This window comes from Oncorhynchus tshawytscha, linkage group LG04 (genome assembly GCF_018296145.1).
Source record: "Oncorhynchus tshawytscha isolate Ot180627B linkage group LG04, Otsh_v2.0, whole genome shotgun sequence".
NCBI classification, from domain to species: domain Eukaryota; kingdom Metazoa; phylum Chordata; class Actinopteri; order Salmoniformes; family Salmonidae; genus Oncorhynchus; species Oncorhynchus tshawytscha.
In genome coordinates this window covers 66,020,903-66,040,750 of record NC_056432.1, presented here as the reverse complement: position 1 = coordinate 66,040,750, position 19,848 = coordinate 66,020,903, and the positions used below count along the sequence as shown (strand labels likewise).

Genomic DNA, 19,848 nt, shown 5'->3' with positions numbered 1-19,848 from the left:
CAGGACAGAGCAGGACCGCACAGGACAGGACACACAGGTCACAGCACAGCACAGGACAGCACAGGACAGCAAAGCACAGCACAGGACAGGACAGCACAGGACAGCACAGGACAGGACAGGACAGCACAGGACAGCACAGCACAGGACAGGACAGCACAGGACAGCAAAGCACAGCACAGACAGGACAGGACAGCACAGGACAGCACAGGACAGGACAGCACAGACAGCAGCACAGGACAGCACAGGACAGGACAGCAGGACAGGACAGCACAGGACAGCACAGGACAGTGAAACAGTAGAGCTACCGTCACTACATAACAACACACATGGTCTTTTCCCTGTGAGCAAAGCACAGGACAGCACAGGACAGCACAGGACAGGACAGGACAGAACAGGACAGCACAGGACAGGACAGCACAGGACAGGACAGGACAGGACAGGACAGCACAGGACAGGACAGCACAGGACAGCACAGGACACAGAGGACAGGACAGCACAGGACAGGACAGCACAGGATGGCACAGGACAGCACAGGACAGCACAGGACAGGACAGCACAGGACAGCACAGGACAGCACAGGACAGGACAGGACAGGACAGCACAGCACAGCACAGCACAGGACAGGACAGGACAGGACAGCACAGGACAGCACAGCACAGGACAGCACAGGACAGCAAAGCACAGCACAGGACAGCACAGGACAGGACAGGACAGGACAGGACAGCACAGGACAGCACAGGACAGTGAAACAGTAGAGCTACTGTCACTACATAACAACACACATTGTCTTTTCCCTGTGAGCAAAGCACAGGACAGGACAGGACAGCACAGGACAGCACAGGACAGGACAGACAGGACAGCACAGGACAGGACAGGACAGCACAGGACAGTGAAACAGTAGAGCTACCGTCACATAACACACACAGGTCTTTTCCCAGCAAAGCACAGCACAGGACAGCACAGCACAGGACAGGACAGGACAGCACAGGACAGCACAGGACAGCAAAGCACAGGACATGACAGGACAGCACAGGACAGCACAGGACAGGACAGCACAGGACAGCACAGCACAGCACAGGACAGCACAGCACAGGACAGCACAGGACAGCACAGGACAGCACAGGACAGCAAAGCACAGGACATGACAGGACAGCACAGGACAGCACAGGACAGCACAGGACAGGACAGCACAGGATAGCACAGCACAGCACAGGACAGCACAGCACAGCACAGGACAGCACAGGACAGGACAGCACAGGACAGCACAGGACAGGACAGGACAGCACAGGACAGCACAGGACAGGACAGACAGGACAGGACTGCACAGGACAGGACAGCACAGGACAGCACAGGACAGGACAGCACATGACAGGACAGCACAGGACAGCACAGGACAGCACAGGACAGGACAGCACAGGACAGGACAGCACAGGACAGGACAGGACAGCACAGGACAGGACAGGACAGCACAGGACAGCACAGGACAGGACAGCACAGGACAGGACTGCACAGGACAGGACAGCACAGGACAGCACAGGACAGGACAGCACATGACAGGACAGCACAGGACAGCACAGGACAGCACAGGACAGCACAGGACAGGACAGCACAGGACAGGACGGCACAGGACAGGACAGGACAGGACAGGACAGCACAGGACAGGACAGGACAGCACAGGACAGCACAGGACAGGGCAGCACAGGACAGCACAGGACAGCACAGGACAGCACAGGACAGGACAGCACAGGACAGCATAGGACAGGACAGCACAGGACAGCAAAGCACAGCACAGGACAGCACAGGACAGCACAGGACAGCACAGGACAGCACAGGACAGGACAGCACAGGACAGCACAGGACAGTGAAACAGTAGAGGACATTGTCTTTTCCCTGGACAAAGCACAGGACAGGACAGGACAGCACAGGACAGCACAGGACAGGACAGGACAGCACAGGACAGTGAAACAGTAGAGCTACCGTCACTACATAACAACACACATTGTCTTTTCCCTGTGAGCAAAGCACAGGACAGGAAAGCACAGGACAGCACAGCACAGGACAGCACAGGACAGCACAGGACAGGACAGGACAGCACAGGACAGGACAGGACAGCACAGGACAGCACAGCACAGGACAGCACAGGACAGCACAGGACAGGACACGACAGGACAGGACAGCACAGGACAGGACAGCACAAGACAGCACAGGACAGCACAGGACAGGACAGCACAGGACAGCACAGGACAGCACAGGAAACACGACAGGACAGGACAGCACAGGTCAGGACAGCACAAGACAGCACAGGACAGCACAGGACAGGGACAGGACAGCACAGGACAGGACAGCACAGGACAGCACAGGACAGGACAGCACAGGGCAGCACAGGACAGGACAGCACAGGACAGGACAGCACAGGACAGGACAGCACAGGACAGCACAGGACAGGACAGCACAGGACAGCACAGGACAGGACAGGACAGGACAGCACAGGACAGCACAGGACAGGACAGCACAGCACAGGACAGGACATCACAGGACAGGACAGGACAGCACAGGACAGGACAGCACAGGACAGGACAGCACAGCACAGCACAGCACAGGGCAGGACAGCACAGGACAGGACAGGACAGCACAGCACAGCATAGGACAGGACAGCACAGGACAGTGAAACAGTAGAGCTACTGTCACTACATAACAACACACATTGTCTTTTCCCTGTGAGCAAAGCACAGGACAGGACAGGACAGGACAGCACAGGACAGGACAGCACAGGACAGCACAGGACAGCACAGGACAGGACAGGACAGTGAAACAGTAGAGCTACCGTCATTACATAACAACACACATTGTCTTTTCCCTGTGAGCAAAGCACAGCACAGGACAGCACAGGACAGGACAGCACAGGACAGGACAGCACAGCACAGGACAGGACAGGACAGCACAGGACAGCACAGGACAGCACAGGACAGGGATAACAGGGCAGGACAGGACAGGACAGCACAGCACAGCACAGGACAGGACAAGACAGGACGGGACAGGACAGTGCAACAGGCTCTGTAGAAAGACAGGAGCACCAAGATATCTGGAAATAGAACAAGTAAGACAAACGCTTTCTGATCTCACAATTGAAATGCTATAAAAACAGAACTTTCCACTTTGAAATGTACACCGTGGGGTTATATTGCAGAAACGTAATAATTATAGATTTTTCAACACATTTTGAAATTCTAGATTGGTGGTTATATTCTTTCTGTTGCAACCCAAATGCCAATACTGGTATTTTATGAAGTGTTTATTTACTATGTGTGTGTGTGTGCATGTGCGTGTGTTTATCCACGTATGTGTGCACGCATGTGTGCAAGTGTGTGTGTCTGTGTTTTACAGCATTGTGCACAGCAGGGTGGGTCCATAAACAAATGTCACATAAGACATCCTCAGGAGAAGATGGATGGGCATGGTCACCCAGAATATCCTATTAGTCACACACTGCTTCCTGAGGCGAGACGCACAGTGGCTAAATATGATTACCAGCACACAGCATAAATGCATCACAAAACACACATGCCAAACATGAACAAAAGGAGATCATGGATGCAGGAAGGGCTAGACTGTGACAACGAACACTCACTCTTATCTGTCTCATTTGCTCTCTCCCACTGTTTCTGTATGTGTGCGTACGTGTGTACTTACTTACTTACTTACTTACTTACTTACTTACTTACTTACTTACTTACTTACTTACGTGTGTGTGTGTGTGTGTGTGTGTTTGCCACCACAGAGCCCAATAAAGACATCCAGAAGTTGCTGAAGCCCTCCAGCTCAGGGGACCTTTCCAAGGAGTTGTACCATCACCCAGTGGGGGAAGAGGAGGGAGGGCTCCCAGGACACACCACTGGCCTGCTGCACGTCACCGAGAGGAGACGTGAGTACCGGGGTAAGGGGAGCGATGGAGGAGTGGTGGATGGATGGATGGATGGAGGGAGGGAGGGTGGATTGGATGGATAGAAAAAAGGAGTGGGGGAGGATGGGGAGGATAGTAATTAAGGGATGGCTAAGGGATGGTAGTTGGATGGAATTTTAACAATATAATATGGCTAGTAAGCCAAAATTTTAAAAAATCTGTAAGGTTCTACAAACCTTTAGATTGAGAAAAGTTATTTATAGAACCAACCAAGGGTTGTAACAATAGCGGGACCCTTTTTATTGCTATATGGACACTTTAAAAAATATATTTTATAAAGAACCATGAAAAAAGATTCTATGTACAGTAGCACCAAAAAAGGGCCTTTCTCAATCTCAAAGGTTCTTTGTAGAACCGTAGCATGGTTTTTATTCTGGTTTACTAGCCATTTTATATTGTTAAAATCCCATTGCAGTTATTATTGTGTTTTATTAACAAGTTAAATCAGGTGTGCCAGCTCTGGAATGGCTGTGGGTCCCTGAGGAGATTATTGATAACTACTGACTTCGTCAATCATTGACACAAGGCCATATGTGAATCTTTCACAAGAACACATCACTGGCCTTTGTCACATATAACATGTGACAGCATGAGACAACAGATTACATCAACTGGAATTACACCCTCACTCACGGTTGCACAAAAAGAGCCACGCCCCAAAATATTTGAATGAGCCGCCGCAGCTACATTTTAATTATCACTAAAGTCAAATAAAATTGAGCTGCAAAGAACCATTGAAGGGCTCAAATGGTTCTTTGGGTCAGGATTGTTCCATATAGAACCATCCCCCTTCCCAAAGAACCCTGGAGAAACCTTAATTTCTTTGTGTGTAAGAGGTAGGTAATTTTTTTTGGGGGGGGGGGCACAGGTACACACTGTGGTCAGTTCGTCACTTCCTCTGGGGTTAAATTGGAATATATTGCACCCATCTGTCCCATCCCCACTTCCAATCCCCCAGCTAAAAGGCATCATTGTGTGTCTGTCCCCCCACAGAGGGAACCATGTGTCACTGTGCCTATCTGCACCAGGCCCAGGGCTGAGCCAGAGGCAGACAGACACAGAGACAGACACAAGCCTCACAAGGAGGCCTTTATCTACACAACGACTAAACACCCATTCAGGGAGACGGCCACTACAGCCCAGTATCTGTGTCCTTCTGCCTTAATGAGACACCTGGGGCACAGTTACCCTACAGACAGAGAGGGAGGAGGGTGAAATGTGGTACTCTGTCAAATCCCATGTGTGTTCCTTTACAAAAACCCTTTAGTTACATCATAAAACTAGTACATTTATTCGCTCCCCATGAATTGTGGGGAGCGAATAACAATTGGATAAAGTTGTTAATAGCCCTCTTGCTGAGTTTGGCTGGACCCAATGACTTTGTTACCTCTAGATAAGGCCAAGTCCAGTTTACTGGCCCTGAGCCAAGCATCTCACTGTGCACTATAACCAATCCTACTGAGACACAGTGAAAGCCCCTGTTAATGCCTGAGTGTATCAGAGTGTTTGGGAATCATTACAGCCTCATTACAGGCTGTTGTTGAGACTGGCAGTTCTATACTGTGCTCATCGTTTTGCTAAAGGGGGAGACCCTGACAACCATTTCTCTAGCTTACCCCGCCCCCCTCGATCCTCATTAGGCTGCTCTGGCTAGGCTAATGATCAGTGAGCCATGGGGAGGCTGGGGGCCTTACAACCACAGAGGGGGGGGGGAGTGGAGTGAGATACAGAGGCATTCTACTTTTTGATGGAGCCCCTAGTCTCTCCACTGCTCCCTCAGCCAGACTACTGCTATTGACAGCCATGCCTACCAGGCAATTATCTCAGTCTTCACTAAGGCAGATTGCGACCTGGCCAAGATAAAGCAAAGCAGTTCGACAGATACAACGACACAGAGTTACACATGGAGTAAAACAAACATACAGTCAATAATACAGTATAAACAAGTCTATATACAATGTGAGCAAATGAGGTGAGAAGGGAGGTAAAGGCAAAAAAGGCCATGGTGGCAAAGTAAATACAATATAGCAAGTAAAACACTGGAATGGTAGTTTTGCAATGAAAGAATGTGCAAAGTAGAAATAAAAATAATGGGGTGCAAAGGAGCAAAATAAGTAAATAAATGAAAATTAAATACAGTTGGGAAAGAGGTAGTTGTTTGGGCTAAATTATAGGTGGGCTATGTACAGGTGCAGTAATCTGTGAGCTGCTCTGACAGTTGGTGCTTAAAGCTAGTGAGGGAGATAAGTGTTTCCAGTTTCAGAGATTTTTGTAGTTCGTTCCAGTCATTGGCAGCAGAGAACTGGAAGGAGAGGCGGCCAAAGAAAGAATTGGTTTTGGGGGTGACTAGAGAGATATACCTGCTGGAGCGTGTGCTACAGGTGGGAGATGCTATGGTGACCAGCGAGCTGAGATAAGGGGGACTTTACCTAGCAGGGTCTTGTAGATGACATGGAGCCAGTGGGTTTGGCGACGAGTATGAAGCGAGGGCCAGCCAACGAGAGCGTACAGGTCGCAATGGTGGGTAGTATATGGGGCTTTGGTGACAAAACGGATTGCACTGTGATAGACTGCATCCAATTTGTTGAGTAGGGTATTGGAGGCTATTTTGTAAATGACATCGCCAAAGTCGAGGATTGGTAGGATGGTCAGTTTTACAAGGGTATGTTTGGCAGCATGAGTGAAGGATGCTTTGTTGTGAAATAGGAAGCCAATTCTAGATTTAACTTTGGATTGGAGATGTTTGATATGGGTCTGGAAGGAGAGTTTACAGTCTAACCAGACACCTAAGTATTTGTAGTTGTCCACGTATTCTAAGTCAGAGCCGTCCAGAGTAGTGATGTTGGACAGGCGGGTAGGTGCAGGTAGCGATCGGTTGAAGAGCATGCATTTAGTTTTACTTGTATTTAAGAGCAATTGGAGGCCACGGAAGGAGAGTTGTATGGCATTGAAGCTTGCCGTCAGCCAAAAATAGCAGGACAAGAAGGACAAGTGGTTGGTTTGGGTGTGTGTGTGTGTGCTTCACAAGTGGGCTACCGCTTAGCATCCTTTAAACAGCTGCCATACTAGTCTACTGTATGACTGACACCTTTCCTTCTCAATGTGAATGTATTATGGGTCTAGTCCCGCCAATGGGCTCCCAGAGAGACACTTAATGAGTTGAGAGAGAGCAGCAACCGTTCTCTCCATTTCTCTCACCAACCTTGCTGGGAGAGAAAATGTGTTACTGATCAATTATTCAAGGAGAAATGGGGTTGGGAGAAGACAGGAAAGAAGAGAGGAGGGGTTAGAGGTGAGTAGAGGACCGGTAGAGGAAAGAAATTAACAAAGGGGACTGGGATGACTAACTAGTTTAGAGAGAGACAGAAAAAGAGAGAGATAAAGCGGAGGTGGCATTTCTTTATAACCCCTTTCTGTCTTCATCTCCCCTCTCTCCCTCTCTCTCATAACTCATTCTAACTACTTCTCTTCCCTCCCTCTTTCTCTCCCTTTCTCTCTCCTGCTCTTGCTGGGAGATTCAAAGAGACAGACAGCCATGGACAAGCCTATTCCGGGCCTCTGGGGAGAACTCATCCAGTAGAAGCTATTCTCAAAGTCTGATCTTAGTCCCTCCCTCCCTCCCTCCCTCCCTCCCTCCCTCCCTCCCTCCCTCCCTCCCTCCCTCCCCCTCCCTCCCTCCCTCCCTCCCTCCCTCCCTCCCTCCCTCCCTCCCTCCCTCCCTCCCTCCCTCCCTCCCTCCCTCCCTCCCTCCCTAACCCTCCCTCCCTCCCTCCCTCCCCCTCCCTCCCTCCCTCCCTCCCTCCCTCCCTCCCTCCCTCCCTCCCTACCACACACACACACAAACATTGTACCCTACATTCCTCTTCCATATTCACACTTCCCCTCCATCCCTCAATACATTCTTAAACCCAAATAATTTTCTCAGGGAGGGGTTGCACCTGATATGCCCTGAGGGTGTGTCGGCTTAGAGTACTGATGAAGTAGAATATAGTATGGGGTTATTAGAGTACGACAGCACCCTCCATATAATAGATTTTGTAGACTTATTAAAATATGCATGGGCACATTTCATTATCCAGCTTGCTCAGAATCTAGTCTAATGGCTAGAATATAGCCTAAACCATGCCACATACCAGGGCTTCATTCAGAATCAGAGCTGCTCTGCTGCTGTGGTGAGACTGCTGACAGCTGTGGACACAGTCTCTTTCATTTCCCCCATCAAAACCAATATGGGGCAGGTGTTGCTTCTTTCAGGTCTGTTGCTATGGCTATCATGACCTTTTTAGCCTTGTGTTATCTCAGCCTCAGAGTCTGAGCGATGCTAATGTCATGCTGTTACGCCTGACAGGCTTCGGTAATGCATTTTATTAAAGCCGTAACGTGGGTGAGCAGACCAGCTTTATATCTGATCAGGTAGTTGAAGAGCCTGGCCTGCACAGATCTAATGGCTCTGCTTAATACAGTCATGTCCAATTCAATTCCCTGTGTAGCGTGTTTGTGCTCGGGTACTCCAACCATTTCACACCATTATATCTAATTGACCTTATGTCATCCACGCTGGTAAATATTGCTACGCTATTGCATGTCACAACCAGCTAAATACTAAAGATTGTTTACAGAGATGGGCTTTTTTTTGATGCAGTGCATCTGAAGCATGGTAAATGGATTCAGTTGATTAATAATATAATCCTTTATTTTATATAGCGCTTTTCATACAGAATCTCGCTTTAAAAAAACATACAAAAATCATTCAGGGAGCTGGCAGTTCATGAGAGATGGTCTTCCACAGCTGGATGATGATACAGTAAGTACAGGAGTAGCTTGAGTGGATGGTTCAGCGGGGAGGGAGAAACATTGGTCAGACAGGCAGGTCCGGAGAGCTTCATCAGGCAGCATCTGTCTCGGAAATTCACAGCTACTCCTCCTCTGTAGGTAGGCTGGAACAGATCCACCACTAAAAAGTGTAGCACTCACCTGGATGTAAGCACCTGAGTAACCACCACACCTCAGCAGTAATCAGCAACAGTCTCCTATGAGGCGAGCCTCTGTCATCCCCTCACACCACAGTATACATCCTTCCAGAAACCGGGGCAGGTGGAACAAACAGTCGGTGAATCGTTCAAATTTAGATTAGCCAAGTGAACCAAGCAGGCCTGTAGAGATTTACTCTGAGGAAACAGTTAGCACACCATGGAGACAGAGCTCTTGACATCCCATAATGCTAATCAGGCCTTTATCACTGCATATGGTTCAGCTGATGCTGTGGAGTTCAGTTAACCCCTCAGACACACACTAACTGACCCGTAGTCTCTCCATCTATACGGATCTAAGGTCAGTTGTGTGCTTTTCCATGTAAGATGATCCTAGATCTGTACAGCAGGCTAGCCCAAAGCCCTAGGGAGGTAGAAGTTGCCCTTAACCAAAGATCGAGGATCAGCTTAACCTCCCCAAATCCTGGCCTTCACCATTAAGGTTGGATAATGTAAAACTAATCTTCGATCAGTGTCTAGTGTCAACTTCCTCCCATCCTGTGAAGGAGGAGTAAGTAGTGCTCATTAAGCGAAAGTGAAACAGGAGTGTCTGCTTCTCTGTCTCTGATCCTCTACGGCTGCAGTTGTCTCATTAGAAGACTTCAAACGACAGAGGAATGTCAACCCACAATATCTTTACCTTCCTCTCCTCTCATCTCTCTCCTCACTGGCGTTCCTCTCATCTTTACTGTGTCCCACTCCTTCTCCTCTCCTCTCCCGTTCCACTTGTCCCCTCACATCTCCTCTCATTGGAGCTAGTGTCTGGAACACACATGCAGATGGACTCAGTATTTATACTGTCTGTGGACAGGTCTGGTACAGAGGAACAAGACAATAGAGATTGTTGGAGGATTTTATATTGTACTTTTCATCAAGTACTGTACAAAATGTCTCTTGTTGTAGACATGTGTTGTTGTGAGTAGCAGGGTATCCCAGGCAAAGCAAGGCCACCACTCACTGTAAGAGCCAAAGGTATACAGAGTTTGGCAAACCATCATTCATGTTGGCACCAATCATTCAGTGACAATAATACTGTAATCCACAGAAGGGCTTACCAGGAAGAACTTCCAAATTCCAGGTGGAAAGGAGTTGGAGCAGAGATGGATATATTTGAGCTCACTTTAATCCATTGTTGAGGACAATTTATATTGTAGAATTCAATTGTCTGGGAACTACTGGCACCCAATGACATTCTCCATCTCTGTAACTCTGCCCATGTCTCCTCACAATGTGTGAAATACAGCAGAGCCACCACCAGGATTATGATTTAACATGGTTATCAACTCTCTCTGACTTATAATAATATGGTTAAAGGTTTTTATCTTCTTAAATCAATGTCTGCGCTATATTTATCAGGAGAGTGAGAGAGCAGTGAGAGAATGGGGCTGTGCAGCTGCGGAACAAAGGAGTGTTGATGAGAGGGCTGCGATCCACCCTGTGGCAGTATACTGCCTGGCTGGTAAAGAGAAATGAGCTGGGAAACGGTATCCTTAAAAACCCTCCACCCCCGCTCTCTCTCTACACTCAGACACACAGCTATATACACCCACTCACAAGCCAAAAATACTAGGTGTTCACAGAGATACGCCTCCACAGCACATACATAAAAACACACTCATACATAAACACACACACACATGAAGTACATACAGTCCCTTACTATTAACACCACATAGAGCACACGGTCAGCCGTTATGCCTCACCCATGATCGCTAAAGAATGCCAGCTCCACCCAGCCCAAAGCATTGTGTCAGACAAGCATGGGGCTGCCATAGATGTGGCAAAATATACATTTAACTGGGAACTGTCATGCTCTTATTTTAACGTGAATAAAAACAGTACATGTTAACGGCACAGTTGTGCCGCTCTGGTGTATCAATAGACATTGGAGCAGGGTCTGGGGTATCAATAGACATTGGAGCAGGGTCTGGTGTATCAATAGACATTGGAGCAGGGTCTGGTGTATCAATAGACATTGGAGCAGGGTCTTGTGTATCAATAGACTTTGGAGCAGGGTCTGGGGTATCAATAGACATTGGAGCAGGGTCTGGGGTATCAATAGACATTGGAGCAGGGTCTGGTGTATCAATAGACATTGGAGCAGGGTCTGGTGTATCAATAGACATTGGAGCAGGGTCTGGTGTATCAATAGACATTGGAGCAGGGTCTTGTGTATCAATAGACTTTGGAGCAGGGTCTGGGGTATCAATAGACATTGGAGCAGGGTCTGGTGTATCAATAGACATTGGAGCAGGGTCTGGTGTATCAATAGACATTGGAGCAGGGTCTGGTGTATCAATAGACATTGGAGCAGGGTCTGGGGTATCAATAGACTTTGGAGCAGGGTCTGGTGTATCAATAGACTTTGGAGCAGGGTCTGGTGTATCAATAGACATTGGAGCAGGGTCTGGGGTATCAATAGACTTTGGAGCAGGGTCTGGTGTATCAATAGACTTTGGAGCAGGGTCTGGTGTATCAATAGACATTGGAGCAGGGTCTGGTGTATCAATAGACTTTGGAGCAGGGTCTGGTGTATCAATAGACATTGGAGCAGGGTCTGGTGTATCAATAGACATTGGAGCAGGGTCTGGGGTATCAATAGACATTGGAGCAGGGTCTGGGGTATCAATAGACTTTGGAGCAGGGTCTGGTGTATCAATAGACTTTGGAGCAGGGTCTGGGGTATCAATAGACTTTGGAGCAGGGTCTGGTGTATCAATAGACATTGGAGCAGGGTCTGGTGTATCAATAGACATTGGAGCAGGGTCTGGGGTATCAATAGACATTGGAGCAGTGTCTGGTGTATCAATAGACTTTGGAGCAGGGTCTGGGGTATCAATAGACTTTGGAGCAGGGTCTGGGGTATCAATAGACTTTTGAGCAGGGTCTGATGTATCAATAGACTTTGGAGCAGGGTCTGGGGTATCAATAGACATTGGAGCAGGGTCTGGGGTATCAATAGACATTGGAGCAGGGTCTGGTGTATCAATAGACATTGGAGCAGGGTCTGGGGTATCAATAGACATTGGAGCAGGGTCTGGTGTATCAATAGACATTGGAGCAGGGTCTGGGGTATCAATAGACATTGGAGCAGGGTCTGGGGTATCAATAGACATTGGAGCAGGATCTGGTGTATCAATAGACATTGGAGCAGGGTCTGGGGTATTGGGGACTTTTGGAATCAAGAACAGGTGCCATACACTCAGGACAGAGGGTGAGGAGAAGGAACAGTCTAACCATGTTGTTTTAATTCTATTTCTGGCATCTCTGGCCCTTGTCCTGATGCTACAGTCAAACATTGGCTGTTAAGAATGGTATCATTCGGAACCAAAGACCCATATCTCTTCCACAGGACAGCTCAGCACACTAAGCCCAGCTGTCTCTCTGTGAAGCAGATAAAAGAGAGGCCTTGTTTTTATCTTTCTATTACAGTATGGCTCAGAGCATCAAAACAACACAAGAGATAAGTTCCACACCAGGGGGCACTGAGAATGTGAGGGAGGGTCAGGGGGGTGTGGGGGTTGTGTATGTGTGTGTGGCGGAGGGGGTGTTCTGGGTAAGTTGTGGAGATAGCATTGAGTTGTAGTGAGATATTACACATCTACTGGGTTGTTATTCAGTTTATCATAAAACCCACCAGCTACTCCATATCAGTCCATAACTATGACCTTACTAATTTCCTCTCTCTCTGACCCTGCAGAGCCTCTGAGCAGCGTGTCCTCCCTGGAGGTGCACTTTGACCTCCTGGACCTGACAGAGCTAACCGACATGTCTGACCAGGAGCTGGCTGAGGTGTTCGCTGACTCTGATGAGGAGAACCACAACGAGTCCCCAGCAGGTTAGACCATTTTAAGATACTCAATTAATCAGCCAATTAACCAATAAATCTACTCAATTCATTAACCAATTAACCAATCAATCTACTGAATTCATTAACCATTGAATGGTGGATTTGACAACCCCTGTGTTCTCTAACCAAGACGACCCTAGTGTGATGGACTGGCTAAAACATTGTCTTTGTTCGCTTTGAGAGAACCATTACCCAAATTACCTAAAAACTCTGTCCACTAGACAGACTCATTCACATATCACCCCATTCTGTAGTATACGACCCCATTACATCAAAATCTAAAAGGTTTAGCTGATAGCAAGTGTGTGTGTGTGTGTGTGTGTGTGTGTGTGTGTGTGTGTGTGTGTGTGTGTGTGTGTGTGTGTGTGTGTGTGTGTGTGTGTGTGTGTGTGTGTGTGCGCGCGCCGGGTCTATAGAGCACTCTAATAAAAACCTTACAGTTGTGTTCTCTTTGGCTGCAGGGAAAGGGACACATGGGAGAAACCCAATACAACTTCAGCAGCACATTGGATTGAACCTTCCTCTGAATTCTTACTGCAATTCAAGCAGTTCTCTATATTTTGTGATATTGACCAAGATACAGTATATTCCTGTCATGCGTCTCTGGGAGATTCTCATTTCAGTTTGTGCCCATGTCAATGTTGATAGTTATTGGCACCAGATCCCAGGCTGGGCACAATAGACTACTGTAGCATAGTGCTAATTAGCATTAGTTAGAGGGGAGTCTGATTAACCTGTGATCAGGGACGCGTCCGGGCCCAGCAAACCGCCCTCCTCACAATCAGAGGAAGCAGGAAATCCATCCAATGTATTACTTATGATCCATAGCCCCATGTTTCCTGCTGAGAGGGAGAATGATCCTCATAGAGCTCCACATCATCACTCTGTTCAAATGCTTTACGCTCACACTCTCACCTCATCTCTCTTAAGAAGAGTGTGCACTCTCAGGAGCTGACTTGGGAACAGTACTCAGATGTTCACTTTACAATACACCTGTTCTAAACGTATGTATGTTCTCAGCATGGGGAACCACAGAGAGCTATGTTCAGCTTTATGTGCGGGATATTAAAATGACCTCACAAAGGTGCACTTTAAGAAATACAGACATCTTGCTTAGACATCACCCACACTCCTTCCCCTTACCCCCAGGATGGACCCATGCCAATTTATCACATTACTCCCCATAAAAAGGTATTGTGTTTCTCCCTTGTCTGACCTTAGCCCGTAAGTCAGGGGTTCCGAAACTTTTTTGGCCCACAACCACATTTTGATAGTGGAAAATTCTCACGACCCCAACCATGTGAAAAGAAATATGTAATTAACAGCCAATGTTAGCCCCCCCAAAAAAACGTTATGGCAGTCATTTGAAAAACATTCTAACAGTATTTTTGATTGTCTTCTCAACTCACCATCACATACATTTTATGTGGGGCTATGACAGTCATCTGCAAATTAGTCTGACATAATGTATCTTTTCTCACTACCAATAACGAGATGGGTGTACTTGATGCATGTGGCGTCGGAGTATCTCAAAGTCCGGGGACACGTTTGACAGTGCGCACCTCATTTCTGCTGTCACATCCAACCTGGACCGATATTTGGTTATAATGCAGACGTGAGCACAGAATCCAGCTTTATCCATATATAAGTTGGCAAAGGGTACCATGAGTTTAATGGTGCTTTTAAGACAACTGGGAAACAAGGTCAAATAATGATGTCAGTGATCTTCAGGTCGGAAAGTCAGAGCTCTAAGAGGCCAAAGTTCCAGAGTTGGAATTCCGAGTTGGATGACCATTCAAAACAAAAAAAAATCCAGTCGGAGCTCATTTTTTCAGTTCCCAGTTCACTTGATCGCACTGAAGTCGGAATTCCCAGTTGTTTTGAATGCAGCATCAAATCAAATCAAATCAAATTGTATTTGTCACATAGACATGGTTAGCAGATGTTAATGCGAGTGTAGCGAAATGCTTGTGCTTCTAGTTCCGATAATGCAGTAATAACCAACAAGTAATCTAACTAACAATTCCAAAACTACTGTCTTATACACAGTGTAAGGGGATAAAGAACATGTACATAAGGATATACGAATGAGTGATGGTACAGAGCAGCATAGGCAAGATACAGTAGATGGTATCGAGTACAGTATATACATATGAGATGAGTATGTAAACAAAGTGGCATAGTTAAAGTGGCTAGTGATACATGTATTACATAAGGATGCAGTCGATGATATAGAGTACAGTATCTACGTATGCATATGAGATGAATAATGTAGGGTAAGTAACATTATATAAGGTAGCATTGTTTAAAGTGGCTAGTGATATATTTACATCATTTCCCATCAATTCCCATTATTAAAGTGGCTGGAGTTGAGTCAGTGTCAGTGTCAGTGTGTTGGCAGCAGCCACTCAATGTTAGTGGTGGCTGTTTAACAGTCTGATGGCCTTGAGATAGAAGCTGTTTTTCAGTCTCTCGGTCCCAGCTTTGATGCACCTGTACTGACCTCGCCTTCTGGATGATAGCGGGGTGAACAGGCAGTGGCTCGGGTGGTTGATGTCCTTGATGATCTTTATGGCCTTCCTGTAACATCGGGTGGTGTAGGTGTCCTGGAGGGCAGGTAGTTTGCCCCCGGTGATGCGTTGTGCAGACCTCACTACCCTCTGGAGAGCCTTACGGTTGTGGGCGGAGCAGTTGCCGTACCAGGCGGTGATACAGCCCGCCAGGATGCTCTCGATTGTGCATCTGTAGAAGTTTGTGAGTGCTTTTGGTGACAAGCCGAATTTCTTCAGCTTCCTGAGGTTGAAGAGGCGCTGCTACGCCTTCTTCACGATGCTGTCTGTGTGAGTGGACCAATTCAGTTTGTCTGTGATGTGTATGCCGAGGAACTTAAAACTTGCTACCCTCTCCACTACTGTTCCATCGATGTGGATAGGGGGGTGTTCCCTCTGCTGTTTCCTGAAGTCCACAATCATCTCCTTAGTTTTGTTGACGTTGAGTGTGAGGTTATTTTCCTGACACCACACTCCGAGGGCCCTCACCTCCTCCCTGTAGGCCGTCTCGTCGTTGTTGGTAATCAAGCCTACCACTGTTGTGTCGTCCGCAAACTTGATGATTGAGTTGGAGGCGTGCATGGCCACGCAGTCATGGGTGAACAGGGAGTACAGGAGAGGGCTCAGAACGCACCCTTGTGGGGCCCCAGTGTTGAGGATCAGCGGGGTGGAGATGTTGTTGCCTACCCTCACCACCTGGGGGCGGCCTGTCAGGAAGTCCAGTACCCAGTTGCACAGGGCGGGGTCGAGACCCAGGGTCTCGAGCTTGATGACGAGCTTGGAGGGTACTATGATGTTGAATGCCGAGCTGTAGTCGATGAACAGCATTCTCACATAGGTATTCCTCTTGTCCAGATGGGTTAGGGCAGTGTGCAGTGTGGTTGAGATTGCATCGTCTGTGGACCTATTTGGGCGGTAAGCAAATTGGAGTGGGTCTAGGGTGTCAGGTAGGGTGGAGGTGATATGGTCCTTGACTAGTCTCTCAAAGCACTTCATGATGACGGAAGTGAGTGCTACGGGGCGGTAGTCGCCTAGCTCAGTTACCTTAGCTTTCTTGGGAACAGGAACAATGGTGGCCCTCTTGAAGCATGTGGGAACAGCAGACTGGTATAGGGATTGATTGAATATGTCCGTAAACACACCGGCCAGCTGGTCTGCGCATGCTCTGAGGGCGCGGCTGGGGATGCCGTCTGGGCCTGCAGCCTTGCGAGGGTTAACGCGTTTAAATGTCTTACTCACCTCGGCTGCAGTGAAGGAGACTCCGCATGTTTTCGTTGCAGGCTGTGTCAGTGGCACTGTATTGTCCTCAAAGCGGGCAAAAAAGTTATTTAAGCTGCCTGGGAGCAAGACATCTTGGTCCGTGACTGGGCTGGATTTCTTCTTGTAGTCCGTGATTGACTGTAGACTCTGCCACATGCCTCTTGTGTCTGAGCCGTTGAATTGAGATTCTACTTTGTCTCTGTACTGACGCTTAGCTTGTTTGATAGCCTTGCGGAGGGAATAGCTGCACTGTTTGTGTTCGGTCATGTTACCAGTCACCTTGCCCTGATTAAAAGCAGTGGTTCGCGCTTTCAGTTTCACGCGAATGCTGCCGTCAATCCACGGTTTCTGGTTAGGGAATGTTTTAATCGTTGCTATGGGAACGACATCTTCAACGCACGTTCTGATGAACTCGCACACCGAATCAGCGTATTCGTCAATATTGTTATCTGACGCAATACGAAACATCTCCCAGTCCACGTGATGGAAGCAGTGTTGGAGTGTGGAGTCAGCTTGGTCGGACCAGCGTTGGACAGACCTCAGCGTGGGAGCCTCTTGTTTTAGTTTCTGTCTGTAGGCAGGGATCAACAAAATGGAGTCGTGGTCAGCTTTTCCGAAAGGAGGGCGGGGCAGGGCCTTATATGCGTCGCGGAAGTTAGAGTAACAATGATCCAAGGTTTTTCCACCCCTGGTTGCGCAATCGATATGCTGATAAAATTTAGGGAGTCTTGTTTTCAGATTAGCCTTGTTAAAATCCCCAGCTACAATGAATGCAGCCTCCGGATAAATGGATTCCAGTTTGCAAAGAGTCAAATAAAGTTAGTTCAGAGCCATCGATGTGTCTGCTTATACGGCTGTGATTATAATCGAAGAGAATTCAGAGGGAATGTCAGAGGGAGATGGCAGGGTATTCCCTTTGAGTCAGGAACCAAAACTCCTCTGTAGTGATCTGTGAATGACAGCTTAATCAGCTATTCAATTTCCCTTAGCAGCATGTCAATTGAGCAAGGATCACAGTCAAATGGATTGAGAAGTAGGTGCCAAAGTGCTCTTCCAAGCGTTGGAGGTCAGTAGTCATCACTTGTGTGGGACACTTACTGATGCTGTTTTCTGTTAGAAAGGGAAGGGAAGGGGGCATGGTTCACTTTTGAATGACTCTCTCCAATAAGAATCCTTTCCTCTGAATCCACTGATTCGGTCACTCATCTGTAGAAGGTTTTTGAATTTCCCCTGCATGCTTGGGTTCAGTTCGTTCAGTTTCCCAAACACGTCTGTCACAGGCAAGGAGACACATTTTCTTTTCATTACACAGAAAGTCAACCAAGTCTGTTTTTTCACACACACACACACACACACACACACACACACACACACACACACACACACACACACACACACACACACACACACACACACACACACACACACACACACACACACACACACACCTACAACTCTCAGGCTGCTTTAGTCACTGCATTGTGCTGTACCCCAAAACCTCCTCCTAGAATAATCCCGCTGAGGGGGAGGAAGAGGAGGCACCTGACTAGGTAGATCAGTGTGCTGGGGACCCCTAGTGACAGAGAGAGGCAGGAGGCAGAGAGGAGAGAGGGAGAGGGAGTATTACAAAGAGAGAGGGAGGGAGAGAGGAGAGAGGGAGAGGGAGTATTAAAAAGAGAGAGGGAGGCAGAGAGGAGAGAGGGAGAGGGAGTATTAAAAAAGAGAGGGAGGGAGAGGAGAGAGGGAGAGGGAGTATTAAAAAGAGAGAGGGAGGGAGAGAGGAGAGAGGGAGAGGGAGTATTAAAAGAGAGAGGGAGGCAGAGAGGGGAGAGGGAGAGGGAGTATTAAAAAAGAGAGAGGGGGCAGAGAGGAGAGAGGGAGAGGGAGTATTAAAAAGAGAGAGGGAGGCAGAGAGGAGAGAGGGAAAGGGAGTATTAAAAAGAGAGAGGGAGGCAGAGAGGAGAGAGGGAAAGGGAGTATTAAAAAGAGAGAGGGAGGGAGAGAGGGAGAGGGAGGGATTATTAAAAAGAGAGAGGGAGAGGGAGTATTAAAAAAGAGAGAGGGAGGCAGAGAGGAGAGAGGGAAAGGGAGTATTAAAAAGAGAGAGGGAGGGAGAGAGGGAGAGGGAGAGGGAGTATTAAAAAGAGAGAGGAGAGGGAGTATTAAAAAGAGAGGGGGAGGGAGAGAGGGAGAGGGAGAGGGAGTATTAAAAAGAGAGGGGGAGGGAGAGAGGGAGAGGGAGAGGGAGTATTAAAAAGAGAGGGGAGGGAGAGAGGAGAGAGGGAGAGGGAGTATTAAAAAGAGAGAGGGAGGGAGAGAGGAGAGAGGGAGAGGGAGTATTAAAAAGAGAGGGGAGGGAGAGAGGGAGAGGGAGAGGGAGTATTAAAAAGAGAGGGGGGGGAGAGAGGGAGAGGGAGAGGGAGTATTAAAAAGAGAGGGGAGGGAGAGAGGAGAGAGGGAGAGGGAGTATTAAAAAGAGAGAGGGAGGGAGAGAGGAGAGAGGGAGAGGGAGTATTAAAAAGAGAGAGGGAGGGAGAGAGGAGAGAGGGAGAGGGAGTATTAAAAAGAGAGAGGGAGGGAGAAAGGCAGACACATGAAAGAGAAATACATGAGAGGTGGTGATTCCCTCTCCACCGCAGCAAAGGTTTCCCATTTCTCCACAAGAGACTGATGGCTCCCTGAGTTCCAGTGAATATGCCAGATATCCTGGTCCTGACGGCAGGACCTCACCACAGGGCTCGTGCGGTGAGCACCACAGCCATAAAACTCACAGGAAGAACAACAGCATATCCCCAGCCATCCAGCTATAGCCTCTGATATAGTGCAGCAGTTTTACTGACGAATCGGACAATAAAAAGCCCAGCAGGAGGAATAAGCAGCGTCGTGTGATGGCCATAATCTCACTCAGTGGGGTGATACTGTCGAGGAGGTCAGGGACCGTGCGGAGATTTTAGGTGTTGTGTTAAGACCTATGGCTGGTGAATGGGACTCAGGACTAGTGTACTAAGATAGCAAAGTGGTGGTAAATGGGATCAAAACACCAAAAATATTGTCTCAATGTGTAATACAGACCCTGATAAAAGTGTTTATTTTCACATCTACACAGTGCATTCAGAAAGTATTCAGACCCCTTGACTTTTTCCATATTTGTTTACGTTACAGCCTTACTCTAAAATGGATGAAACTATTTTTTCCCCT

At 47.9% G+C, this 19,848-nt stretch overlaps 1 protein-coding gene across 2 annotated transcripts in view; it reads left to right on the top strand.

The window, feature by feature from the left end:
• The window catches only part of LOC112249250 (dysbindin domain-containing protein 1), a 37,173-nt gene that overhangs the window by 9,052 nt on the left and 8,273 nt on the right, over positions 1-19,848 (top strand). Inside the window, exons 2-3 of one of the 2 annotated variants that reach the window (XM_024419044.2) lie at positions 3,779-3,934; positions 12,692-12,829. In XM_024419044.2, the coding sequence (XP_024274812.1) occupies positions 3,779-3,934; positions 12,692-12,829 (294 nt within the window). The remainder of the gene's footprint in view (positions 1-3,778; positions 3,935-12,691; positions 12,830-19,848) is intronic. The other variant, XM_024419045.2, reaches the window with a different exon arrangement.